Source organism: Scyliorhinus torazame, chromosome 8 (genome assembly GCF_047496885.1).
Source record: "Scyliorhinus torazame isolate Kashiwa2021f chromosome 8, sScyTor2.1, whole genome shotgun sequence".
In the NCBI taxonomy this organism is placed as follows: Eukaryota; Metazoa; Chordata; class Chondrichthyes; order Carcharhiniformes; family Scyliorhinidae; genus Scyliorhinus; species Scyliorhinus torazame.
Genome location: NC_092714.1, coordinates 51121453 through 51149189, shown reverse-complemented (window position 1 = coordinate 51149189; position 27737 = coordinate 51121453). Strand labels below are relative to the sequence as shown.

Sequence of the window (27737 nt, the reverse complement as noted above, 5' to 3'; positions counted from 1 at the left end):
TGGCCATTACTGAAACATGGTTAAAGGATGGTCACGACTGGGAGTTAAATATCCGAGGGTATCAAACTTTTCGGAAGGACAGAGTGGATGGTAAGGGAGGTGGTGTAGGTCTGTTATATAAGTATGACATCCGGGCAACAGTAAGGGATGACATCGGTACTATGGAGGATAAGGTTGAATCCATTTGGGTGGAAATCAGGAATAGTAAGGCGAAAAAGTCACTGATAGGAGTAATCTATAGGCCACCAAATAGTAACATTATGGTGGGGCAGGCAATAAACAAAGAAATAACAGATGCATGTAGAAATGGTACAGCAGTTATCATGGGGGATTTTAATCTACATGTTGGTTGGTTTAACCAGGTCGGTCAAGGCAGCCTTGAGGAGGAGTTTATTGAATGTATCCACGATAGTTTCCTAGAACAGTATGTAATGGAACCTACGAGGGAACAAGCGGTCCTAGATCTGGTCCTGTGTAATGAGACAGGATTGATTCAGGATCTCATAGTTAGGGATCCTCTCGGAAGGAGCGATCACAATATGGTGGAATTTAAAATACAGATGGAGGGTGAGAAGGTAAAATCAAGCACTAGTGTTTTGTGCTTAAACAAAGGCGATTACAAAGGGATGAGAGAAGAACTAGCTAAGGTAGACTGGGAGCAAAGACTTTATAGTGAAACAGTTGAGGAACAGTGGAGAACCTTCCAAGTGATTTTTCACAGTGCTCAGCAAAGGTTTATACCAACAAAAAGGAAGGACGGTAAAAAGAGGGAAAATCGACCGTGGATATCTAAGGAAATAAGGGAGAGTATCAAATTGAAGGAAAAAACATACAAAGTAGCAAAGATCAGTGGGAGACCAGAGGACTGGGAAATCTTTAGGGGGCAACAGAAAGCTACTAAAAAAGCTATAAAGAAGAGTAAGATAGATTATGAGAGTAAACTTGCTCAGAATATAAAAACAGATAGTAAAAGTTTCTACAAATACATAAAACAAAAAAGAGTGGCTAAGGTAAATATTGGTCCTTTAGAGGATGAGAAGGGAGATTTAATAATGGGAGATGAGGAAATGGCTGAGGAACTGAACAGGTTTTTTGGGTCGGTCTTCACAGTGGAAGACACAAATAACATGCCAGTGACTGATGGAAATGAGGCTATGACAGGTGAGGACCTTGAGAGGATTGTTATCACCAAGGAGGTAGTGATGGGCAAGCTAATGGGGCTAAAGGTAGACAAGTCTCCTGGACCTGATGGAATGCATCCCAGAGTGCTAAAAGAGATGGCTAGGGAAATTGCAAATGCACTAGTGATAATTTACCAAAATTCACTAGACTCTGGGGCGATCCCGGCGGATTGGAAATTAGCAAACGTGACACCACTGTTTAAAAAAGGAGGTAGGCAGAAAGCGGGTAATTATAGGCCAGTGAGCTTAACTTCGGTAGTAGGGAATCTATCATCAAGGAAGAAATAGCGAGGCATCTGGATGGAAATTGTCCCATTGGCAGACGCAGCATGGGTTCATAAAGGGCAGGTCATGCCTAACTAATTTAGTGGAATTTGTTGAGGACATTAACAGTGCGGTAGATAACGGGGAGCCAATGGATGTGGTATATCTGGATTTCCAGTAAGCCTTTGACAAGGTGCCACACAAAAGGTTGTTGCATAAGAGTATCTTTACGCAAAGAGTAGTGAGGCCGTGGAATGCCCTACCTGCTACAGTATTGAACTCGCCAACATTGAGGGCATTTAAAAGTTTATTGGATAAACATATGGATGATAATGGCATAGTGTAGGTTAGATGGCTTTTGTTTCGGTGCAACATCGTGGGCCGAAGGGCCTGTACTGTGCTGTATTGTTCTATGTTCTATAAGCTAAAGATGCATGGCATTAAGGGGAAAGTAGTAGCATGGATAGAGAATTGGTTAATTAATAGAAAGCAAAGAGTGGGGATTAATGGGTGTTTCTCTGGTTGGCAATCAGTAGCTAGTGGTGTCCCTCAGGGATCAGTGTTGGGCCCACAACTGTTCACAATTTACATAGATGATTTGGAGTTGGGGACCAAGGGCATTGTGTCCAAGTTTGCAGACGGCACTAAGATAAGTGGTAAAGCAAAAAGTGCAGAGGATACTGGAAGTCTGCAGAGGGATTTGGATAGGCTAAGTGAATGGGCTAGGGTCTGGCAGATGGAATACAATGTTGACAAATGTGAGGTTATCCATTTTGGTAGGAATAACAGCAAAAGGGATTATTATTTAAATGATAAAATATTAAAACATGCTGCTGTGCAGAGAGACCTGGGTGTGCTAGTGGGTGAGTCGCAAAAAGTTGGTTTTCAGGTGCAACAGGTGATTAAGAAGGCAAATGGAATTTTGTCCTTCATTGCTAGAGGGATGGAGTTTAAGACTAGGGAGGTTCTGCTGCAATTGTATAAGGTGTTAGTGAGGCCACACCTGGAGTATTGTGTTCAGTTTTGGTCTCCTTACTTGAGAAAGGACGTACTGGCACTGGAGGGTGTGCAGAGGAGATTCACTAGGTTAATCCCAGAGCTGAAGGGGTTGGATTACGAGGAGAGGTTGAGTAGACTGGGACTGTACTCGTTGGAATTTAGAAGGATGAGGGGGGATCTTATAGAAACATATAAGACTATGAAGGGAATAGATAGGATAGATGCGGGCAGGTTGTTTCCACTGGCGGGTGAAAGCAGAACTAGGGGGCATAGCCTCAAAATAAGGGGAAGTAGATTTAGGACTGAGTTTAGGAGGAACCTCTTCACCCAAAGGGTTGTGAATCTATGGAATTCCTTGCCCAGTGAAGCAGTAGAGGCTCCTTCATTAAATGTTTTTAAGATAAAGATAGATAGTTTTTTGAAGAATAAAGGAATAAAGGGTTATGGTGTTCGGGCCGGAAAGTGGAGCTGAGTCCACAAAAGATCAGCCATGATCTCATTGAATGGTGGAACAGGCTCGAGGGGGCAGATGGCCTACTCCTGCTCCTAGTTCTTATATTCTTATGAAACATCGGGCTGGATTCTCCGATTTTGAGGCTATGTCCTCACGCTGGCGTGGGAACGGTGGCATTTTACAACCGGAAATTTGGCGCAAAACGGCCACCGATCCTCCGTTTGGCTAGGGGCTAGCAGCCGAGCAGGGTAGAGCACCCGGCTCGAGCTGCCGATACGACCCAGAGAATTGCCGGGTCCGTGGCCAGGGCTGGCCACTCGCGGACCTGGCCTGCGAAATAGTGCCCCCCCTTTGGCCAACTCGCGAGCCCCGTACCAGACCCCCAACATTGCCCCAGCCCCTGACAAAATCTCCACTCCCCGTGGATCGGCCCTTCCCCGACTGTGGCAACGCTGGACTGAGACCGCAGCTGCCATGCTGAGTTCCCCACAGTTGATACCACACGCGACCGACGACTTTGGGAACTCGGCCGGTCGGGCACCAGAGCATCGGGGGGCATCCTCAGGCAACGTCCTGAGGCCGTCGAAATGCAGAGTAAGCCGCTTTGGAGGGGGCGGAGCATTGCGAAAGCGGTGGCGCCCCTAATTTGGTTGTAAACGGGTATTCCTCAGCTATTCACCGAATGCGATTTCGGCGTCGGTGACCAGAGAATCGGGCCCATCTTCTCAGCATCCCTGTCAAGCCCCCTGAGAATCCTCTATGTCTCAATATGTTTGCCACTCATTCTTCTAAACTCCAATGAATACAGGCCCAATCTACTCATCCTCTCCTCATAAGAAAATCCCTCCGTACCCTCCCAACATCATTCACATGCCTGACTTTTTGGTTTCCAAAACAGCAGCTATACTCCAAACGTTGTTGCAGCAAAATTCTCCCAGAAAGGCAGCGGGAGAACTTTAGGGGCATTGACAAAGCATCCCTGAGGCGATCCAACATTCCTACTGATTCATGGGAATCCCTGGTCCGTGACAGCCCAAAATTTAGAAGGCATATTCAGGAAGACAGTGAACACCTCAAGAGACTGCAACTGGAACGTGTGGAAGACACTTCCAGGCAGCAGAAGGAGCACATAGACCCCAAGCAACTCAGCTACTCAATCCTTCAAACTCTACCTTCCTCAAATGGTCAAGTTTGCAGATTGTGCATCAGACCAGTTAGCCATTTTAGAATGCACAGAATCAGAGTGGAAGCAGATTATTCACATGGGAATACCTAAGAAGATATTATATAGCGCCTTTCACTTTGACTTCTGAAGCCCCCTCCCTGAGGGTAGGGGACAGAGAAGACGTAACAAACACAGTTCAATTGGAATCTTCTGCATCAATGAATTATAATGTGATAAAACTTCCAAGGCTCTTCCATGGAACTGTTATCTGATGAAACCTGATACCAAGTCACAAAAGGAGATATTCGAGAAGTGACCAAAAGACATGGGCCTGAGGTTTACGGATGGTGGGGTCTTGTTTCTCACCATGTGAAGAGTCATCGTGGAAGACATCCCTGCTGACTCCAACTGCCCCACTGCCAATTTAAGCTCCAATGAGCGTTGATTGTTTGCAGGGGGAACTTCCACTCCTCACTCAGGAGGATGTCCCACCTTAGAGAGCTGCCGGCCAATCAGATTTAACTACACAAGAGGAACTACACCAGCCTGCCTAAGTGCCAGAGCTGGAGGACGAGGTAAGCGTAAGGCGCCCCAGGGCAGGGAAGGTAGAGAAGGCCTTGAGGGTCATGAGGGCGGTGGTCTGGGTCTCAGGGGAGAGGTTGGGATTGGGGGGGGGAGAAGTCTGGAGGTCATGGGTCACTGAGAGGAGAGCACTCACAGTCAGAAGGGGGCTTCTGACAGAGGCACCCCCCCTACTTCCTGCCCAAGATCTCACTTTGATTCTTTTCTGCCTTCCCCCATGGAGGTTCAATGTTCCAGTCAGCCTAAATGTTGTGGCTGGGCAGGAAGTGGCTCTTAAGTGGTCATTTGGCCATGCAAGAACTTCATGTTGGGACAACGATGGGCTTTCCATCCGAGGCTTTGCTTGGTCCAGTGTAACATCGCTGCGTGGTCAAGGTGGGGCAGGGAACCGCGAGGGAATCCCGACCCTGCACTTTTACACTCCCAGCCCGGCCTCAAACCCCATCGGTGGAGGAGTGTAAAATTCAGTTCATGGGCTTTATGAGCATCTTAAAAGAGCAGGGAGAGGTAGCGAGGTGGAGAATTTTCAGCTGGAAATTCTAGAGCTTACGACCGAGACAGCTGAAGGCACAGCCTCGATGGAGAGACAAAGGAAAGACCCAAAAGGCCAGATTTGGAAAAACATAAGGATTGTAGGGCTGGAGGAGGCTACAGTGATGGAAAGAGAGATGAGCTATATGAGATATTTGTAAAGACTAATGTGAATATTAACACAGAGACCAGAGATCAATGTACGTTAATGAGCACAGAGATCATAGGTCGATAGGATTGGGTACGAGTCAGGATACAGACTGAGCCGGATTTTGCCTTTCAGTCAATCCCCTCCATAAGGATTGGACTCCTTTAGAGTTCAGAATGGTGGTGACAGTTCTGTTGAGAGGGAATGAATGACTTCTGCACAACTTACAGGCACAATATTACTCCAGTGTGAACCAGCTAGAACTGTAGAATTTAAAGCATTGAAGGAGGCTCTTCAACACATCAATACTGGGACATCTCTTTGAAAGCACTGTGCAGTTAAATCCCACTCCCCATTCTTTCTGTATAGTCCAACGGTTTTCTTCCTTCAAATATTTACCCAATTCCCATTTGAAAGTTAACACTGAATTTACTTTCACCAGGTGGTCGATGATAACTTGTTATTCAATTTTCCATTCTTTTTTTCTTTTTTTTTAATTAAGGGGAATTTTGCGCGGCCAATCCGCCGAACCTGCACATCTTTGGGTTGTGGGGGTGAGCCCCACGCAGACACGGGGAGAATAAGCAAACTCCACACAGACAGTGACCCAGGGCCGGGATCGAACTCGTGTCCTCGGCACCATGAGGCAGCAGTGCTAACCACTGCGCCAGTGTGCCACCATTCTTTACATTATAGAAGCACCTGAACTTCCATAAATTAAGAAGAGTTCAAAATCAATGGACCAAAAAGGATGTAAATGCTCATGGGCTCTGGAAGCTATCCCAAGTTTTGATTGGCTGCCTGGTGTTGGGAAATCTGGTTCTATTTGTGTTTTTAATCTGGTTCCGATTGAAAATTGAGAAAACAAAACATAAATAAAACAACATTAAGCAACATACCTTTGGAAAAAATGCTTCTCTTCTCCAATTAAGAGACCTTTCTCATATCCTCCTTTCGCATGGTTGATACGGGCAGAGCACGGAAGCTTCTTTGGTTTGTAACAGAACCAGGGCTCCCCGGTCATGGGATCGGTAAAGTTACAGAGCGGCTTAGTTTGAGGCAAACAGAGATTACACACAGTGGTCTCAGTGGTAGCTCCTGATGCAAAGGTACTTTTAAAATACACCCTTTCTGGCCGATCCTTGCGAAGTCTTTCAAGTGCTTGGATTCCTTCACTGGGATGAACCAGGGAAACAGACACTTCAACTTTCCCCGGCCAAGATAAATTAAAATTTAGATAGTAAAATCCACTTTGGTTATCTATAACTGTTCCGGCTGAACCAGCTTTTAAAGCTGGAGTGTGGATCCGGCCTTGGAGATAGTCACCCCCATATTGCTTTGGGTGTCCTTCAAAATCTTTCATTTGCAGCATCACTTGTAACTGATCCCCAACATAGAAAGTCTTTGTAGAATTTAAAATTACAAAGCGAACATGTGCTGGGTCGCTGCTTTTCACAAAGGGCACAGAAACGTTGGGTGGTTTTGGCCATTCGATCATTTTCATAAGGAGTTCCCCCTCTGACCTTTCTTCAGGGGTGAAGCTGTGATTCTGGTAGCCACATTGCAATAGTCTGTGTGTCCAAGGGAGCTTCTTTGTTTCCACTTCCTGCCTCGTTGCAGAATACAACTTTGGAGTTGGATATCTCCTCCATTTGGATCCCGAAATTGAATATTTCTTCTCCTATGAAAAGGAAGAATGTGTTTAATGAGCATCTTTTCCATTGCCATCATTATTTCCCAAAACACATCATCCTTTAGACAGAAAAGAACTCCATGAATTTAGTTCCGATCACAGAATTCATTAGCATTACAACATAATGATTAAAAAGGATTATTAATTTCAATTCAGCAGTTTGCATTCAGTATGTTATGTTCACAGACTCCATCTCGGACTAGGAAGGGAAAGAAATCTGTAGAAAGTTTGACCATTGACTCCCAGCTCAGTGAACTTATCCAGTCAGTGCCAGAAGCTGACCAGACCAGACAAGTTCAAGGTTTAATCCACAGTGTATGCAAAGTTAGCCTCGGCACTGTTGACTTAGCGAAGGAAAACATTTATCGATTAATTGTCCTACTTCTGATCCCTGTTCCAATGACCCCTGCAAAAAGAACTGTGGCATAGGGTGAGGAACAGAGTTGAACTTTGATATGATGCCCGTCTATATGACAAGTGACCTGTAACAGGGTAGGATCAGTACATTTGCGGATGACACAAAGATTGGCCGGATGGCTGACAGTGAAGTTGAGTTTCTTGGGTTACAGCAAGATATAGATGGGATGGTCAAATGGACAGACAAGTGGCAGATGGAATTTAACCCTGAAAAGTGTGAGATGATACACTTTGGAAGGAGTAATGTGACAAGGAAGTATTCAATGAATGGCCTGACACTGGGAAGTTCCGAGGAACAAAGGGACCTTGGGGTGTTTGTCCATGGAGCTCTGAAGGCAGAAGGGCACGTTAATAGGGTAGTGAAAAAGGCAGATGGGACACTTGCCTTTATCTATCGAAGCATAGGTTACAACAGCAGAAAGGTCATGTTGGAGTTATATAGAACTTTGGTGAGGCCACAGCTGGAGTACTGTGTGCAATTCTGGTCACCACATTATGGGAAGGATGTGATTGCAATAGAGGGAGTGCAGAGGTGATTCATCATAGATGTCATCATAGAATGTACAGTGCAGAAAGAGGCCATTCGGCCCATCGAGTCTGCACCGGCTCTTGGAAAGAGCACCCTACCCAAGGGCAACACCTCCCCCCTATCCCCATAACCCAGTAACCTCACCCAACACTAAGGGCAATTTGGGACACTAAGGGCAATTTATCATGGCCAATCCACCTAACCTGCACATCTTTGGACTGTGGGAGGAAACCGGAGCACCCAGAGGAAACTCACGCACACACGGGGAGGATGTGCAGACTCCGCACCGACAGTGACCCAAGCCGGAATCGAACCTGGGACCCTGGAGCTGTGAAGCAATTGTGCTAACCACAATGTTACCGTGCTACCCTAATGTTGCCTGAGATGGAACATCTAAGTTATGAAGAGAGGTTGAATAGGCTTGGGTTGTTTTTGCTGGGACAGAGAAGACTGAGGGGTGACCTGATCGAGGTGTACAAGATTATGAAGGGCATGTGCAGGGTGGATGGAGAGCAGCTGTTCCCCTTGGATGAAGGGTCAGTTATGAGGAGACACAAGTTCAAGCTGAGGGGCAGGATGTTTAGAGGAGTTTTGAGGAAAAGCTTTTCTACCCAGAGGGCGGTGACCGTCTGGAAAGCACTGCCTGGGAGGGTGGTAGAGGTGGGTTGCCTCACATCCTTTAAAAAGTACCTGGATGAACATTTAAGGTTAGGTGCCAAGTGCTGGCAAATGTGATTTGGTAGGCAGGTCAGGTGTCTTTCATGCGTCGGTGCAGACTCGACGGGCCGAAGGGCATCTTCTGCACTGTATTATTCTGTGAAATAAACTTGATCAATGTACTAGATGGCCTGGTTGCTCATTGAACAGTATCCCAACAGGATTCATTTTCAGAGCTCCATTCATAATCATAAGGGGCTAGTTTAGCACAGCGGGCTAAACAACTGGCTTGTAATGCAGAACAAGGCCAGTAGTGCGGGTTCAATTCCTGTACCGGCCTCCCCGAACAGGCGCCAGAATATGGCGACTAGGGGCTTTTCACAGTAACTTCATTGAAGCCTATTATTGACAATAAGCGATTATTATAATCTTGGGAGAAGTAGGCCAATCGGTCCCTCAAATCTGTTCCACCATTCAATAAGATGGCTGATCTGTCTGTGTTTCAAGTTCTACATTCCCGTCTACCCCTGATAACCTCTGATTCCCTTATCATAAAATTTACAGTGCAGAAGGAGGCCATTCGACCTATCGTGTCTGCACCGGCCTTTTGTGAGGGCCACGAAGAATCCAGCACGAGTTTGTAGAATAGAAAGAAATAACTTTATTTACAATTACATATATATAACAGCAGCAGTACTCCCTTGCTGCTCACTCCTCTCTAGCTGGTTCCGTACTGGCCAGCTCTATTTATACAGGGACTCTGCTAATGATTTCTCCGCCCCACTCATTGGGGAAGCTCATACTCCCAAAGGATTGAGGGATTGCCATTACTCCCCAGCCAGTGGTCAGCAGGCAGGGTATAACACGGCCCTTGGAAAGAGCACCCCACTTAAGCCCGCGCCTCCACCATATCCCCATAACTTAGTAATCCCACCTGACCTTTTGGACACTAAGGGGCAATTTATCATGGCCAATCCACCTAACCTGCACATCTTTGGACTGTGGGAGGAAACAGAGCACCTGGAGGAAACCCACGCAGACACCGAGAAAAAGTGTAAAATTCCACACAGACAGTCATCCGAGACCGGAATCGCACCCGGGACCCTGGAATTGTGAGTCAGCATTGCTCAGATTGATCCAAAACAGTCCTGGGAGTAGCAAGTAATCTGCACAATTGCTTCACAGCTCCAGGTTCTCAGGTTCGATTCCCGGTTTGGTTCGCTGTCTGTGCGGAGTCTGCACGTTCTCCCCGTGTGCGCGTGGGTTTCCTCCGTGTGCTCCGGTTTCCTCCCACAGTCCAAAGATGTGCAGGTTAGGTGGATTGTCCAGACAAATTGCCCTTAGTGTCCAAAATTGCCCTTAGTGTTGGGTGGGGTTACTGGGTTATAGGGATAGGGTGGAGATGTGGGCTTGGGTAGGGTGCTTTTTCAAAGAGCCGGTGCAGACTCGATGGGCCGAATGGCCTCCTTCTGCACTGTAAGTTCTATGAAAACAGCAAATTTACAACTGGGTGTGTTAGAATCATAGAATTCTTACTGTGCAGAAGGAGGCCGTTCAGCCCATCGATTCTGCACTGACCCTCTGAAAGAGAACCATACCTAGGCCCACTTCCCCCAACCCCCCCATCCCTGTAACCCCACCTAACCTTTTGAACACTAAGGGGCAATTTACCATGGCCAACCTACCTAACATGCACAACTTGGACTGTGGGAGGAAACCGGAGCACCCGGAAGAAACCCACGCAGACACAGGGAGAACGTACAAACTCCACACAGACAGCCACCCAAGATTTGAATTGAACCCGGGTCCCTGGGGCTGTGAGGCAGAGGTGCTAACCACTGTGCCACCGTGCCGACTGGCACTTGTTGTAAAACACGAAAGGAAAACAGGCTGACCCTTGTTTTGTGGAGAAGGGAAGCAAGACAATGATAAAGACGTTGTGCACATGCAGGTCCTTCCATAGAGAAAAATGGCAAGGGATTTTGGCACCGTGGGACTGTTGATAAGAATACAGAACGATGGAGCTCATATGCAGAGATATTTGACTATTTTATTCAAGCGATCAAAAAAGCAGCAGATATAAATGTCCCAAATTTCATGAGCAGAATGGGGGTGGGGGAGCGGGGGAAAATGTAACCTCCTGAGGCACCTGGTTTTTTCTATTCGTTCATGGGACGTGGGCGTCGCTGGTTATGCCTGCAGTTATTGTCCATCCCTAATTGCCCTTGAGGTGGCAGTTAAGAGACAACCACATTGCTGTGGGTCTGGAGTCACATGTAGGCCAGACCAGGGAAGGATAGTAAGGATATCCTTGTGGTAAACCACTGTGTTCTTTTATTAAGGGTTGTACGGTAGAACCTGCACGACAGGTTCACCTGTGGCCCCTGCATGCTAGCTCCGCCCAGGAGCCGGGTTATAAATATGCGTGGCCTTCAGCTCGCAGCCATTTAATCAGCAGCTGTGGGAGGCCACACATCTGACACTAATAAAGCCTCGGTTTGGATTCAACTTCGTCTCCAGCCAAATTGATCGCGCCACAATTTATTAGTATCAGATTCAGAAGATGGACCTCCGGATTAAACCAGATCGACTGCAGTTGGATCCGCAAGCAAGCGACGCCAGAAAGGACTTCCAGCACTGGCTAGCTTGTTTTGAAGCGTATATCAACGCGGCGCCGACCCCTGTTCCAGAGGCTCAGAAGATTCAAATATTGTACTCCAGACTCAGCTCCAAAGTCTTCCCGTTGATCCAGGATGCGCCCAATTACGCTGATGCTATGACTCGACTCAAAGAAAATTATGAGCAGAAGACGAACACGCTCTTCGGCAGACATGCGCTCGCAACGCGTACTCAACTACCTGGTGAGTCAACCGAGGACTTCTGGAGGGCCCTGATCCCACTAGTGCGGGACTGAGACTGTCAGGACGTTACAGCTAAGGAGCACTCAGATCTCCTTATGAGGGACACTTTTGTAACTGGGATTGGGTCCGATGTTATCAGGCAGTGGCTCCTAGAAGGGGCTACGCGCGACCTCGCAGAGACTAAAACACTAGCGCTTTCCATGGCGGTCGTCCTGCGCAATGTCCACTCCTACGCCCTCAACCGCGCGGCCCACTCCTCCTACGCTTCATAGGCCCCACAGGCAGCCGCCCCAGCAGGGGCACTACCCACCCAATACGCCGGGGGGTCCCGATGCTATTTTTGCGGCCAGCAAAGACACCCCCGCCAACGCTGCCCGGCCCGCGCTGCCCTTTGTAAGGCCTGCGGGAAGAAGGGCCAATACGCAGCGGTGTGCCAGGTCTGCTCAGCAGCAGTGGTCGCCCCCAACCCCCCCGGTCACGGACAATGGGCACCGCTATCCTCCTCTCCTCCCCAGGCCATGTGCAAGCAATGGGCGCTGCCATCTTCTCCCCCGCACAACACGTGTGTTTCATGGACGCCGCCATCTTGCTCCACCCCCGCAACGTGCGTTCCATTGGCGCCGCCATTTTGTGATCCCCGGGACCCCCGGGCGCCGCCATCTTGTCCACCCCGCAGCACATGGATACCAACGGCGTTTCAGGACCCCAACTCAACGGCCGTCTCACTACCCGATGATCAACCACGGCTCGCCTCCATGGCAATCGACCAGTCCTGACCACATAACCTGACCAACGCATCCACCAGCGTGAAAGTCAACGGCCATGTGACCTCCTGCCTACTGGACTCCGGGAGCCCCGAGAGCTTTGTACACCCAAATATGGTAAGGCGCTGCTCCCTTAAGGTACACCCTACCAATCAAAGTACCTCCCTGGCCTCTGGATCCCATCGCGTAGCGATCCGGGGGTACTGCACGGTAATGCACACAGTCCAAGGCGTAGAGTTCCACGGTTTTCACCTCTACATCCTCCCTAACCTCTGCGCTGCACTTATCCTCAGCCTGGATTTTCAGTGCAACCTCCAGAGCCTGACCCTTAAATTCGGCGGACCTTTACCACCCCTCACTGTGTGCGGCCTCGCGACCCTAAAGGTCGATCCTCCTTCCCTCTTTGCCAATCTAACTCCAGATTGCAAACCCGTCGCCACCAGGAGCAGACGGTACAGCACCCAGGATAAGGCCTTCATCAGGTCCGAGGTCCAGCGGTTGTTTCGGGAGGGAGTCATCGAGGCAGCAACAGCCCCTGGAGAGCTCAAGTGGTAGTGGTTAAGTCTGGGGAGAAAAAACGAATGGTCGTGGACTGCAGCCAGACCGTCAACGGGTACACGTAGCTCAACGCGTACCCCCTCCCACGCATATCTGACATGGTTAACCAGATTGCACAGTACCAGGTCTTCTCAAAAGTGGACCTGAAATCCGCTTACCACCAGCTCCCCATCCGTAAATCGGACCGTCCATACACCGCCTCTGAGGCAGACGGCCGGCTATATCACTCCCTTAGGGTCCCCTTCGGCGTCACCAATGGGGTTCCGGTCTTCCAAAGGGAAATGGACCGATTAGTCGACCGGTACGGCTTGGGGGCCACGTTTCCGTATCTAGACAATGTGACATCTGCCACATTGCACGACAGGTTCACCTGTGGCCCCTGCATGCTAGCTCCGCCCAGGAGCCGGGTTATAAATATGCGTGGCCTCCAGCTCGCAGCCATTTAATCAGCAGCTGTGGGAGGCCACACATCTGACACTAATAAAGCCTCGGTTTGGATTCAACTTTGTCTCCAGTCAAATTGATCATGCCTCAATCCTTCCCTAAAGGACATTTGTGAGTCATCATTAGACTTTTAATTCCAGATTTTTATTAAATTCAAATTTCACTACCTGTCGTGGCGGGATTTGAAGCTGGGTCCCCAGAACATTACTCTGGGTCTCTGCTTTACTAGTCCAGTGACAATACCACTATGCCACCACCTCCCCCAGAAAAGCCAGGCACAAAAACTTGGTGAAAATATCGCAAGGTCACTATTCACCAAAACCATTAATCATCACAGAAAGGTTTAGCGCAATCAAGAAGTAGGTGAATCGATTGCACCATTTGTAGTTACCCTGAAATGACAGGGTGAGCACTGTGAATTCGGGGATGTATTAAACGATACCATCAGCGATAGATTAATTTCTTTGTTCTCTTCTTGACAAATACATGGATAGCATGGGTATAGAGGGATATGGCACAAGGAGGTGCTGAGGGCTTTGGCCAAGATTAGTATTATGACTGGTACAGGCTTTGAGGGCCAAAGGACCTGTTTCTATGCTGTATTGCTCTTTGTTTCATAGAATTTACAGTGCAGAAGGAGGCCATTCGGCCCATCGAGTCTGCATCTGCTCTTGGAAAGAGCACCCTCCCCAAGGTCAACACCTCCAGCCAATCCCCATAACCCAGTAACCCCACCCAACACGAAGGGCAATTTTGGACACTAAGGGCAATTTATCATGGCCAATCCACCTAACCTGCACATCTTTGGGCTGTGGGAGGAAACTGGAGCACACGGAGGAAACCCACGCACACACGGGGAGGATGTGCAGACTCCGCACAGACAGTGACCCAAGCCGGAATCGAACCTGGGACCCTGGAGCTGTGAAGCAATTGTGCTATCCACAATGCTGTTCTATTAGCCTGTGGTTCTGTGGTTTAAGGAGTGAAGCTATTCAAAAGCGGTTGTTAACTGAAAGCAACCTTCCCTTAAAGGAAGCTTTGGAAGTTGCTGTATCCATGGAGTTAGCAGCCAAGAAAGCTCAACAGTTGAGTTCAAGCACAAGAATTCACAAGATGTCAGCTGAAACTTGAGCACTGACACAGACTCTCACTTGTCATAGGTGTGCAAAAACAGAACGCTCAGGAGCAGATTATTGGTGCAAAAAAATCATATGCAGGAACTGTGGCGGAAAGGGCCACATTGAACAGGCCTGTTGGAAAAAGGAACAAGCTTCAGGCAAAAGTTGCAAATAACAGCAGCCGACTAAGCCAAATGAGAAACTGAATAAAGGAAAAAGTGTCCACGTGGCACAAAAAGGACGCGAGAAGAAACTCGATTCGCAGTCTGATGATGAACTGTCATTAAAGGTACTGACTGTTGCTGGTGAAACAAACCTTTACTGATCGTGCCCGTGATGCAAAAATACGGCTCTGTACTCATTTGTTGCGATTTTAAAGTCACTATTAATCTTGTATTATGTGCAGAGCAGTACGTCTGCCCTTGATTGATGTTTTATTGTTGTGTTGGCTGGAGGCCATCCCTTCAGTATAATTGACCTCAATCATGCATATTGTGATGAATGGTTACTGTACCCTTAACACCATGTAGATGATGCCCCTTTAAGACCGGGTTTGGAACCCTGGGGGACTCAGTCTCTGGCTCCGCCCACCAAGGAGCCGTATATAAGGTGGCGCCCTGCAGGCGGCACTCAGTAAGCACACATCTCGGTAACTGGCTAGTTCTCTGCTTATTAAAGCCTTCATTTACCATTCCATACTCTCGTGTCGTTATTGAGGGTACTACACATATCTTCAAATGAACATGGATCCAGATTCACAAGTGTCCTTGACAATTGCAACACACAAAAGGCTATTTCAATATAAAAGACTACCATTTGGCATCATTTCCGCACCAGCGTTGTTCCAATGAGATATGGACTAAATTTTAAGTGGATTAGACTGATACCAGTGCTACTTAGATGACATCTTGATTACTGGAAAGAATGAGGTGGAACATCTCCGCAACCTATGATGACATCAGCGGCACGATCAGCATGGCCCAATCGCTCACGTTAACAGGTTTAAGGGTTCCCGTTTTGACTAGCCATTCTAATTCTGCCTCTACATCGGGTCCACGGGCAAACGGGCTGTGTGACATTGCAGCCTGTAGTGTTAACATCTTCTAAATAAAGCTCTTTGTTTGTTTAGGCAGAGAGTTCCAAAGCCACACAACTGTCTAAGAAAAAATAATTTCTCTTCATCTCTGTCCTAAAAGGGCGACTCGTAATTTCCCCTAGTACTGGACTCACACACAAGAGGAAACATCGGTCAATGGAGTTCTCCATTGTAGGATTCTCCGAAGTCCCGCAAGACGTTGGAGTTGGAAATCCGCCTCAAACATGCATGACCAAGTGCCGCTCCTGGAAGTAGGTCGTAAACCTACTTATGACCTACTCACATAAGATGCAAAGGCCTCCCTCGATTCTTCGGCCTCCCTAGGGAGCCTGCAGCTGGGCACCAATCAGTGCTGGTCCACACAAACGTGGATCAGGCAGGACGGCACCTGTAGGAACTCCCGAGCCATTGTAGACCCCTGAGTGGTTAGGGTCCGTATTCCAGGCCACCTCCTGGAATACAGACACCTTGGCACTGCCACCCTGGCATTGCCAAGGTGCCTGCATGGCACTGCCAAGCCAGCAGTAGCACTGCCTGGGTGCCCGGGTGGCAGTGCAAGTGTGCCTGAGTGCCAGGGTGGCACTGCCAAGGGTCAAGGAGGGAAGGGGCCATGCCCATAAAATTCGGGTAGAGGGGAGTTTGAAGGGTGCGAGAGTGCAGGGCAGGTAAGTAGGGGCTCTGGGAGGTAGGAGGGGTGATTGGTGCGGGTGCTAGAAGGGAGGGGTGCTGTTAGGAGGCTTGGGAGGCCTGAAGAAAGGGGATACCCAGGGACCCCATAGCAGGGTGTCCTCACTTGGGGGGTCTGGGGTAGTGTCCATCTTTGTGGGGGATAACATTGCCGAGGGGTGGGGGACCCACAAGCTCACTTAGATATCGGGGCACCCTTTCAAAATGGTGGCCCGATCTCTGAGTTCAGCTCCCCAGCGCTAAAACTAATTCTGCGTGAGGGCTAAACCGGTGAGAAACTCCCCAGGGCCCCAAATAGTGACTAAGGTCAATGGAGTTCTCCATTGTAGGTGGCTCGCCTGTGGGACGGGAGAATCCAGCCCTAAGCGTCATTGAATAGCGGTGGGGAACTCGCCAGTAGAGCCGGCGGGAAACTCCCTGAAAAACCCGCCACAAATTAAATTTGAAATCTTGGGGGAGAATCGCACCCATCCTTTCCACACCCACCTTATCAAGACTATTCCGGGTGTTATATACTTCAATCAGGTCATCCCACACTTCTCTAAACTCCAGTGGATCAAACCCAGTCTGTCTAACCTTTCCTCGTAATTTGAGGCCCCAGCACAGACCCCCTGCAGGACTCCACTCATCATATCCCGACAATCAGAAAAAGGCCCTGGTTTCTGCCAGCCAATCTTCTATTCATGCTAATATGTTACCTCCGACACAATGAACTTATATTTTCTTCAATAGCCTTTAATGAGGCACCTTATCAAATGCCTTCTGGAAATTCAAGTACAGTATGTGTACAGACTCTCCTTTATCCACAACACATGTTACTCCTTCAAAGAGTTCCAATAAATTGATTAAATATGATTGCCCTTTCACAAAGCCATGTTGACTCTTCCTGATCATCTTGCACTCTCTAATTGTCCAGCTATAACCTCCTTAATGATTGAGTCTAACACCTTCAACTCAACAGAGGTTGAGCTAACTGGTCTATCGTGTCCTGTTTTCTGCCTCCTTCCCTTCCTGAATAGAGGGGTTATATTTGCTACTTTCCAGTCTGATTGAACCTTTCCAGAGTCTAGCCAATTTTTGACACTACCTCATTAACCACCCTTTTGAAGACCCTCGGATGAAATCCATCTGAACCCAGAGACTTGTCAACCCGCAGCTTTATCAGTTTGTATAGGTGCAGCTTCATTAGTGATTCTAATTTCACCTAGTTCCCCTCTTCCTTCCACCTCTTAATTTATGGCTATTACTGGAATGATTTTTGTATCCTCGATAGACCAGAAGCAAAATATTTGTTAAATTCGCCCACCATTTCCTTATTATCTACTACTAACTTCCCATTGTCACCCTCTAGAGAAGAAACACTCATTTTACCTATTCTTTTCATTTTTAAATACCTGTCTAAACTCTTGCTATCTGTTTTTACATTTCTAGCTAGGCTCCGCTCATATTCTAACTTATTTCTCCTGATTAACCTTTTAGTCATTCACTGGCATTCCTTACATCCTGACCAATCATCTGGCCTGTGAATCCTTTTTGCACAGTTGAATGCTTTTTCGTTATGTTTGATGTTTTCCTTAATTCTTTAGTTAATCGCCAATGGTAGTTCCTTCCCTTAGAATTTTTCACCATATCCACCATATTCCACCATATCTCTCTGGGTCCCAGCTAGCTCAGCTTTCATGCCAACATAATTGCCCTAATATAAGTTTAAAACTGGATGTAAAATTCAATCATATTGTGGTCGCTGTTACCTAGTACTGTATTCTGAGGCCATTATTATTCCCGTCACATTACACAATACTAAGTCTAATATAACTTTCTCTCTAGTCGGCTCCAGAATGTGCTTCGTTAACAAACTATCTCGAAAGCATTCTATGAACTCCTCATCCAGGCTACTACTGCCAATCTGATTTTTAAAGTTTATATGTAGATTGAAATAACGCAGGATTATTGCTGTCCCTTTATCACAAGCACCCAATATTTCTTCTTGTATACTCTCTCCGAACTTGTGGTTAGATGATGCACAGCCTCAACTCGCCAAGACTTCAGCAACACCACCTTCCAAACCCGCAATCTCTATCACCGAGAAAGACAAGGGCAGTGGGTGCATTGGGAACACCACCACCTGCAAGTTCTCCTCATAGTCACGCACGACTCTGCATTCACTGGGTCAAAATCCTGGAACCGCCCACCTAACACACTACTAGGGTACACCTATGCCACATGGACTACGGCGGTGTGGATCACTTCAACCGTCACAAGAATAAGCAGGGATGGGAAATAAATGATGGCCTTACCATCGACACCCACATCCAATAAATGAATGAAAAAGATCAGGTCATTGCTATTTAATTGCAGCATAAAAGGACACTCTGTACAATGAATTGAACCCGTCACTTCTTATTTCTATTGTAGCTCTCAGTAGGAAGATAATAATAATATAATAATCGCTTATTGTCACAAGTAGGCTTCAATGAAGTTACAGTTTAGAAAGACAGCAAACAAAATGATCGCATTGATAATTGAAACAAATGGTCCATGAGCAACAAACCATCCCATTTTTAAAGAATATTACTTTGAACCTCGGTGACCATGATTATTTTACTCTAAACATGTTGGCTATACCGCTCCACTTACCTTTGTGTTGTACAAGTATAGAATCAGCAGCAGTGCCACCAAAAACAGCAATGCGAAGTGGGATCGATGCATGGAGAAGGGGAGAACCATACTGAAAGGCCAGTGTGCATTAATCCATAACCAGTCTGTTTACCTGCCACACAAAATAATGAGGTAAAGTTATTATCAAGAAATCACTGGGACTTGACAGTTTTCATTCGCGAATCCCAACAGATTATCAGTTCACAGGATGCCCTGCCAAGTAAAATTATGCCAGAGAGGCTGGGAAATGTGGGACCCCTGTTAAAAAATAAAGGGAACTGGGATGCAACAGATAATTACAGACATGTCAGTCTTACTTCAGCTATTAGTAAATTACTAACCTATAATCACAGAGAAATGCAAGCTAACAGGCCCAGTAAACACCAATTAGAGGAAAGCAAATGCAGAGAGAATGGACAGATGGGACGGTTGCAGAGGTAAGAAGGAGAAATGAGGAGGTTACGGGGCAAAAGAGAAGAGACACTGTGGGTCTTATCAATCAGGGTGTGTTGTGGATTGTGAGTATTTCCAAGCCCCAGTTCTTCCTGTGCATGTGAATGCACGTACGGGGAGATGTTGCTCTCGTCTGAGAGTTGGCTTGTGCCAGAGCCAATGACCTTCTCAGTGGATGTGGAGAGCTACATCGGCCCAGAGTCTGTTTCTACTTGGTTGTGCGAATGTTCATCTCAGTATTGGTGGTAGGGGATGAGGTGGGGAGGGTGGGGGTGTTTTGGGGATGTAGGGGATGGTTGGGTGGTCTGCTGGAGTGGTGGTGGTGGTGGGGGGGGGAAGGTTTTTCTCACAATAATGGTGTGAGTGAGGAGTGGAATTGCAGAGGGGAGATTTCCATCCGTTTAATTCAGAGGGGGAAAAGAGAAAGAATTATGGTAAAAACATGAAATGCGGCAAATTCTCAGCAGAACGGGCAGCACATGTGGAGAGAAACAAGGCTTAGGTCGAGATGTCCTTTTATCAGAGCTGAAGAAAGAAAGAAAAAAAAGAGCTTCAGAGCCATTGGAAGGAGGTGATGGGGCTCAAGTTGTCAACCCTCCCAGAATGGCCAGGATCCTGCTGGAATCGGCATCGATATCCCAGTGGATAAATAAAAATTTTTAGGGAGATTTTGACATAAGTGAGTTGGGACAGATTGGTCGACAAGTTTTGTCATCCGGCGCCCTCCCACCGTCACCCGAAAACAAGATGGAGGGCCCTCCCACGCTGGCTGTGAAACATAGAGCACGGTCTAACGGCCGCATCATGCCGCGCAAAATACGGGCGAGCCGGTTAGATCACGGGAGAGGCCAGAATCGGGAGCCGTGCCGGGCACCGGTCGGTTTCCGATCTAACCTGCCCACTCCCGTTGCTGAGATCCGGATCCATGGCGAGAAACCAATAATCACCAATTAAGGCCAATCTCCATCTTATTAACGGAAGGGGCCCCCTATCGAACGCCGTCCCGTGATCTTGCCAGCTCCCCAGTAGCGGTCATGCGAGCCCCCTTTAGACCTATTTATAAAATGTGAAGCTAGCGTAATAGCTGTTGTGGGGATCGGAGGAGCCGTGAAGCCATCTTGGAAATTGGGCAGTCAGCCCGGGGGTGACGCGACTTGTCACGTGTAAAGTCAGAAGTTGAGATGAAGGGTGAGAGTAATGGCTGGATACGGCTGCGACAGGGGGTAAGCAGCAGGTTAGCTGAGTTTGAGATTTTCTTGTTGCTGATGTTTCCATTATCTATTCCGCCATGCCAATTATCATGGCATCGATGGCAGGAAGAGGAGGCGAGGTAGACTTTGTATTTATCTGTCTCTGTTTGTGCAGCCAACTTAGAAACCTAGAACCTGCTCACGCTACACCTCCACTGGATGGCACTTCCACTCACCTCTCCCGGAATATGTCCAGCCAAGGATGGTAACCTTAGATGGGGCCTGATGATCAAATAAGAAGCTCCATGATTGGTTGAAGAGCAGGAGAAATCAAATCACAAAAGATTTCATGATGTATAGGGAGTACACTATCAATCGAAATATACTAAGAGGGGTAGATGAAGTGAGAGAGCTTGGCGTACAAGTACACAAATCCCTGAAGGCAGCAACTCAAGTAGACAAGGTTGTGAAAAAGGCATATGGAATGCTCCCGTTCTTTGCAGAGGTATAGGGTGCATTCTAATGGCCATGTCGCGCCCAACCCAGGGCACAACGCAGCCAGTAAATCTCATGAGGGGCCTCTTGCACGATTTACCCGGCTCTCCAAGCCTCGCGAGATCTAACAGGGTCTCCTGAGACGTCGTGATCTGGACCCTGCGCACAATAGGTGGGGCCTAGATTTGCATATTAAAGGCACACTTGAATATGCACTCGCCGGAGTTACCGAAGGTGCAGGATCTAACCCCCATGCCTCGGAGACCCCGAACGAGTGCCGGTTAGCGCTGGTCTCCGCCAACTTGGGAGGCGTCTAATTCACTTGTCGCGCAATGACCTCAAAGCTCCTGTAATCCAGACGCCATATTTAAAAGCCGCTCCTGTACAGAGCTAGCATTCCTCAAGGAATGAAATGAAATGAAAGTTGCCATAGTTCCCGAGCACGATAATCTGTTCTCTCCTTTTGAAAGTGAGCTGACTGGTGGTGATTTAACCTGAGGGTCACCACACCTAGGGCGAGGAATAAGGTTGAGAAGGCATGGCCTTCATGGATAACCTCAACTGGTAGAGGAATTTACCCCGTGCTGTTGACTTACATGCTGCTTCTAAATTTTGTGGCACCTACGAGATGCAATGCAGGCCCTACGTAGTGTCCTACCCCCCACTCTGGGCAAAGACCACCATGCAAGGGCACTAATCCAGCATGGGAGGTGGTGGCAGGGTGGTCAGCACCAAGGTGCTCAAAAAGGGCAGCTTTCCAGTGCCCAAAGAGGATGAATTATGTCCGAGAGGATGAATGATGCCCATTCCGCCAGGGTAAGTCACTCTTCTCATCACTTACAACTAACGCACTCAACAGACTCATCTCACTCACTCAAGGGATTTCCATCACTTCCAGTCAAGGGATTCCTCTGACAGATAGGGCTATTTTGTATTGAAACAAACTTTATTATAAATACAGGAGTAATCCCCTTAACATCCAAGGAAAAAGCAGCTTTTCAATTAACAGTTAAACAGTTCTTAAAAGAAAGATAAAGAAAGGTCTTTGAGCTTACTTTCCCATCTACTTCTAAAATTCCAATTAAGCAAAATCCACATACAGGTCAGTGTCATTTATTAATAAAGTTCATAAAATTATTGGAGGCCGGTTTATCTCAGCTGGCTGGCAGCTGGTTTGTGATGCAGAGCAAGGGCAACAGCATGGATGGGTTTGATTCCCGTACCGGCTGAGGTTATTCATGAAGGCCCCACCTTCTCGGGCGGCACGGTGGCATAATGGTTGGCACTGCTGCTTCACAGGGACCTGGGTTCAATTCCGGCCATGGGTGATTGTCTGTGTGGAGTTTACACATGTCAAGTGGGTTTCCTCCGGGTGCTCCGCTTTCCTCCTGCAGTCCAAAGATGTGCAGGTTAGATGGAGTTACGGGGATAGGGTGGGGGATTTGGTTGAGGTAGAGTGCTCTTTCAGAGAATCGATGTAGTCTTGATGGGCCGAATGGTTTTCTTCTGCACTGGAGGGAATCTATGATGAACGCTTGGGGGCTTGCAGATTTATTCACAAAGTCCTTGGAGCAAAGCTTCAGGAAGCCAGTCAGAGCAACAAATTCAGAGCAGAAATATAAAATTAAACTAAAAAACAGAGATAGGTCTAAAAACAGACCATGAGTAACATCGCAGCCTGCCCAGCTGTTAACCCCTTAATCACAGTTTAGCAGGCATATAGGAAAGGAGTGGTCACGTTGTTAGGAGTTTTCTATAGGCCCCCAAACAGTAATAGAGATGTGGAGGAAGAAATTGCAAAACAGATTCTGGATAGGTGTGGACGTCTCAGGGTAGTTGTCATGGGTGACTTTAACTTTCCAAATATTGATTGGAACCTCTATAGGTCAAACAGTTTGAATGGGACAGTTTTTGTACAGTGTGTGCAATATGTGGATAGGCCGACAAGAGGGGGTACTTGGATTTGGTACTGGGTACTTTTTGTGAGGGCCACGAAGAATCCAGCACGAGTTTCAAGGATACAAAGAAATAACATTTATTTACAATAACATATATATATATATATATATACAGCAGCAGCAACCTCGCTTGCTGCTGACTTCTTCCTGTTGGTTCCAAACTGGCCAGCTTTATTTACACAGGGAGTCTGCTAATGATTTCTCCGCCCCCCTCATTGGGGAAGCTCATACTCCCACAGGATTGTGGGATTATCATTAGTCCCTAGCCAATGGTAAGCAGGCAGGTTATAACATCCCTCCCCCCCCCAAAGTCCAAGGAATCCACCGAAGACCCTGGCGAAGGAGGGCATCGGACTCGTTTTGCCGCAGGCCGGAGACCATTTGCACGTGGTGCTGGATCGGGCGACGTGTAATGAGACGGAGACCGGCGCTTCCGTGATGAACGGTGTAACGGTTGTACATCCACGGCCTGTGGGCCCGAGGATGCGTCCTGTGTCTCCATCTCGGAGTCAGAGTCTGCTGCCTCCGTCATGTCAGCATCTCTATCTCCATGCGGTTCTGTAACGACCTGCGCAGACTTCAAGTGAGGCACCAGAGGAAGATTGTGAGGAATACTCTCCACTGTGTCTGGTCTCTGCGGCTTAAGAAATTAGCTCCGGGGGCGGGGAATCTTTGGAAGGGATAGTCTTCTGGACCGAACGTGGTCTACATGTTTGCGCTGGAGACGACCCTGGGCTTGCACCTAGTAAGATATCGGGCTCGTTTGGCGAAAGATTACGCCAGGGACCCACTGGGCACCACCAGCAAAATTGCGAACGAACACTGGGTCACCGGGTGCAAACTGCCGAATCGGCTGATGCCGAGAAAAACCCTGTCCCTGCCGTTCTTGTGTGCGCCGTACTTTTGCGCCAATGTCCGGGAAAACCATACTAAGGCGGGTGCGAAGTCTCCGGCCCATTAGGAGTTCTGCGGGAGCTACCCCAGTCACCGCATGGGGGGTGGTCCTATACGAAAACAAAAAGCGAGCCAGTCTCGTGTCCATTGATCCGGAAGACTGCTTCTTTAGGCCTCGTTTGAATGTCTGCACTGCGCGCTCCGCCAACCCATTTGAAGCCGGGTGGTAAGGGGCAGTGCGGATATGGCGTGTGCCGTTCATCTTCATGAACCTCGCAAACTCCTCACTGGTGAATGGAGTGCCGTTATCCGTGACCAGCACCTCGGGGAGGCCATGCATACTAAAAGACAAACGCATCTTCTCAATTGTTGCATAGGACGTTGTGCCTAGCATCTTTTGCACCTCTAGCCATTTAGACTGGGCGTCGATTAATAAAAGGAACATGGATCATTGAAAAGGGCTGGAGAAATCCACATGCAAGCGCGCCCAAGGCCGCCCTGGCCATTCCCAGTGATGTAGGGGCACGGCCGGCGGAAGCTTCTGATGCTCCTGACAAATGGAGCAGTTTTGGGCCACCTTCTCAATGTCGGCGTCGAGGCCTGGCCACCAAACATAACTCCGGGCCAACATTTTCATTTTGGTCACACCTGGATGCCCATTGTGCAAGTCTCTTAGTATCAGCTCCTGGCCTTTTTCCGGGACAATCACACACGTCCCCCACAGGAGGATGCCACCTCACTGGTCGTGGGGGTCGACATGGGGCCGGTCGATAAAGGCAATCGGCTCAGTGCGTCGGCATTCGCTATCTGCGTTCCTGGTTTGTGCTCCAGAGAATACTCATATGCAGCGAGCAACAAAGCCCAGCGCTGGATCCGTGCGGAAGCAATGGGCGGTATTGGCTTATCCTCTCTGAAAAGTCCCAGCAGAGGCTTATGATCAGTCACGATAGTGAAGTGGCGGCCATACATGTACTGGTGGAAACGTTTCACCGCAAAGACCATTGCCAGGCCCTCTTTCTCGATCTGCGTGTACTTTTTCTCCGCTGCAGTCAATGTGCGGGAGGCGAAAGCTATCGGCCGCTCTGCCCCGTTCTCCATCTTGTGGGACAGGACGGCCCCAATACCATACGGGGATGCATCACATGTGACAAGCAAAGGCTTTCCAGGGTCATAGTGGGTTAGTAACCCAGACAACGAGAATTGTTGCTTTACCCGCCGGAAAGCAGTTTCTTGCAGCTGACCCCAAACCCAGGTGTGATTTTTCTTTTGCAGAAGATGCAACGGGGCCAGCGTAGTTGCCAGATTGGGGAGGAACTTCCCGTAATAGTTTACGAGGCCGAGAAAAGAACAAAGATGCGAAGTGTCAGTCGGGGCGGGGGCCTGTTGAATCGCGAGCACCTTCTCTGCGACGGGGTGCAAACCTTCATGGTCCACCCGATAACCCAGGTAGACTACTTCCTTCGCCTGAAAGACGCACTTTACACGACGTAAACGGACTCCAGCTTCCGAAAAGCGTCTAAGGACAGCCTCCAGATTTTCCAAATATTCCTGCTTCGACGTCCCTGTGATCAAAACGTCATCTAAGTGACAGTGACATGCAGTAAACCTCTCAAAATGCCCTCCATAACGCGTTGAAAAATAGTGCAGGCAGAGGATACTCCAAAGGGCAATCGTGTATATTCATACAGGCCCCGGTGTGTATTAATCATTACATATGGTCGGGAAGCAGGGTCCAGCTCCAACTGTAGGTAGGTGTGACTCATATCTAATTTTGTGAACGAGAGTCCACCTGCAAGCTTTGCGTAGAGATCCTCTATGCGAGGCATTGGATATCGGTCGAGTCGGGAAGCCGTATTCATTGTAAGTTTATAGTCGTCGCACAAGCGAACTGTGGCATCTGGCTTCATTACAGGTACAATTGGTGCTGCCCAGTCAGCGAAACAGACGGGCCTGATAATACCCAAAGTTTCCAAACGAGTGAGCACCCCTTCTCCCTTCTCGAGCAAGGTGTAAGGCACTGGGCGCGCCCGGAAATAGTGCGGCGTGGCTCCTGGTTCGACTTGGATACGGGCTACGGCCCCTTGTATTTTCCCCAAACCGGGCTGGAATACATCTGGGTATCGTCCTAGCACCTCAGTCAACCCTCCAGAAACTGTTTGGAGGATGTGCTGCCACTACAAGCGCAAATGGCGCAACCAGTCCCGACCCAACAGGCTGGGCCCCTGGCCGCGCACCACGATAAGTGGGAAACACCCCTCCTGGCATCCATAAACAACAGGGGTCATCGTAGTTCCTGCAATGTCCAACGGTTCCCCCGTGTAGGTGGTCAACCTGGCCTCTGTGTCGGTTACTGTAAGGGTCTGTGTACCCTGCTTGATGCGGTCCAATGTCCTCTGGGCGATCACGGAGACCGCTGCGCCAGTGTCCAACTCTATCTCAAGCGGGTGACCATTGACCAGTACTGTCACTTTAATGGGGGCCACACGGGGAGCTGCCACACAATGCAGCTGCAGGCAGTCGTCCTCCGTCTCCACGTCCTCAGGAGTAGTCGCCGCAGGTTCATCCACATGGAAGGTACGGCCCCTGGGCTGGTCTCAGTTTCGGTCGGAACAACGGCGCCTCTGGCGCCCCCAGGAACGGCGTCTGCGACAGGGTCGGTGCCTACAAGTCTGACACGGACATGGCTCCTCATCCATTGGTTCTGGAGAAGGCTCCCTTCGGGGAGGAATGTCCGACGGCCACTGGCGGTTATCCGGATGTCGTCTCGCCCAAGGTACCGCAGGAGTGCGGGGGGACGTTTTCGGATGGAATGGGTTGTGCCCCAAGGCATGCACTTCCATTCCCTGTATCTCCTGCACTCCTCGTTCTGCGCTCTCTCGGGACAATACTATTTGAATGGCCTGTTGAAAAGTCAATGTTGGCTGAGCTAACAACGTTCTCTGTGTGGCCGCATTGTTAATACCGCAAACCAAACGGTTGCGTAACATTTCTGACAAGGTCTCACCATCGTCACAGTACTCCGCAATCCTGCGTAGCCTGGATAAAAAGTTGGCAAGGGATTCTCCTGGGGTCCTCTCAGCGGTATTAAACCGGTAACGCTGGACTATCGTGGACGGGGTTGGATCAAAATGCTGCCCCACTAAATTCACAAGTTCATCAAACATTTTGGTGTCCGGCGCAGCTGGGTACGTAAGGCTCCTAATCACCCCAAATGTATGCGGGCCGCAGGCGGTGAGCAATATGACCACCTGGCGCTCGTTTTCGGTGATATTGTTTGCCCGGAAATAGTAACGCATCCATTGTGTGTACTGTTTCCAGCTTTCCAGCGCAGCATCAAAAACATCCAAACGTCCGTACAGAGGCATGGTATAATAGAAAACAACTTCCAACCTGTATCCAACAAAAATCCAGGGAGGTGGCTTCAGCAGTGTAGACAGCTATTCACTTTAACCCTCGTCGCCAGTTTTGTGAGGGCCACGAAGAATCCAGCACGAGTTTCAAGGGTACAAAGAAATAACATTTATTTATAATAACATATGAATACACAGCAGCAGCAACCTCGCTTGCTGCTAACTCCTTCCTGCTGGTTCCAAACTGGCCAGCTTTATTTATACAGGGAGTCTGCTAATGATTTCTCCGCCCCCTCATTGGAGAAGCTCATACTCCCACAGGATTGTGGGATTGTCATTATTCCTCAGCCAATGGTAAGCAGGCAGGTTATAACAGTAATGAACCGGGCCAAGTGTTAGATTTGTTTTTGGGAGAGCACTTTGGAGATAGTAACCACAATTCGGTGTCTTTCACTATTGCAATGGAGAGGGATAGGGCCATACGGCAGGGCAAGGTTTATAATTGGGGAAGGGGTAATTATGATGCGATTAGGCAAGAATTAGGGAGCATAAGATGGGAACAGAAACTGTCAGGGAAAGGCACAAATGAAA

General features: G+C 48.4%; 1 protein-coding gene across 1 annotated transcript in view; it reads right to left on the bottom strand.

The window, feature by feature from the left end:
- Nucleotides 1-27737, bottom strand: part of LOC140427839 (NXPE family member 3-like) — a 156809-nt gene that overhangs the window by 36532 nt on the left and 92540 nt on the right. Inside the window, exons 2-3 of the mRNA XM_072513604.1 lie at nt 18786-18918; nt 6224-7005 (exon numbers count right to left, since the gene is read on the bottom strand). Coding sequence (XP_072369705.1) covers nt 6224-7005; nt 18786-18875 — 872 coding nt within the window. The 5' untranslated portion in view covers nt 18876-18918. The remainder of the gene's footprint in view (nt 1-6223; nt 7006-18785; nt 18919-27737) is intronic.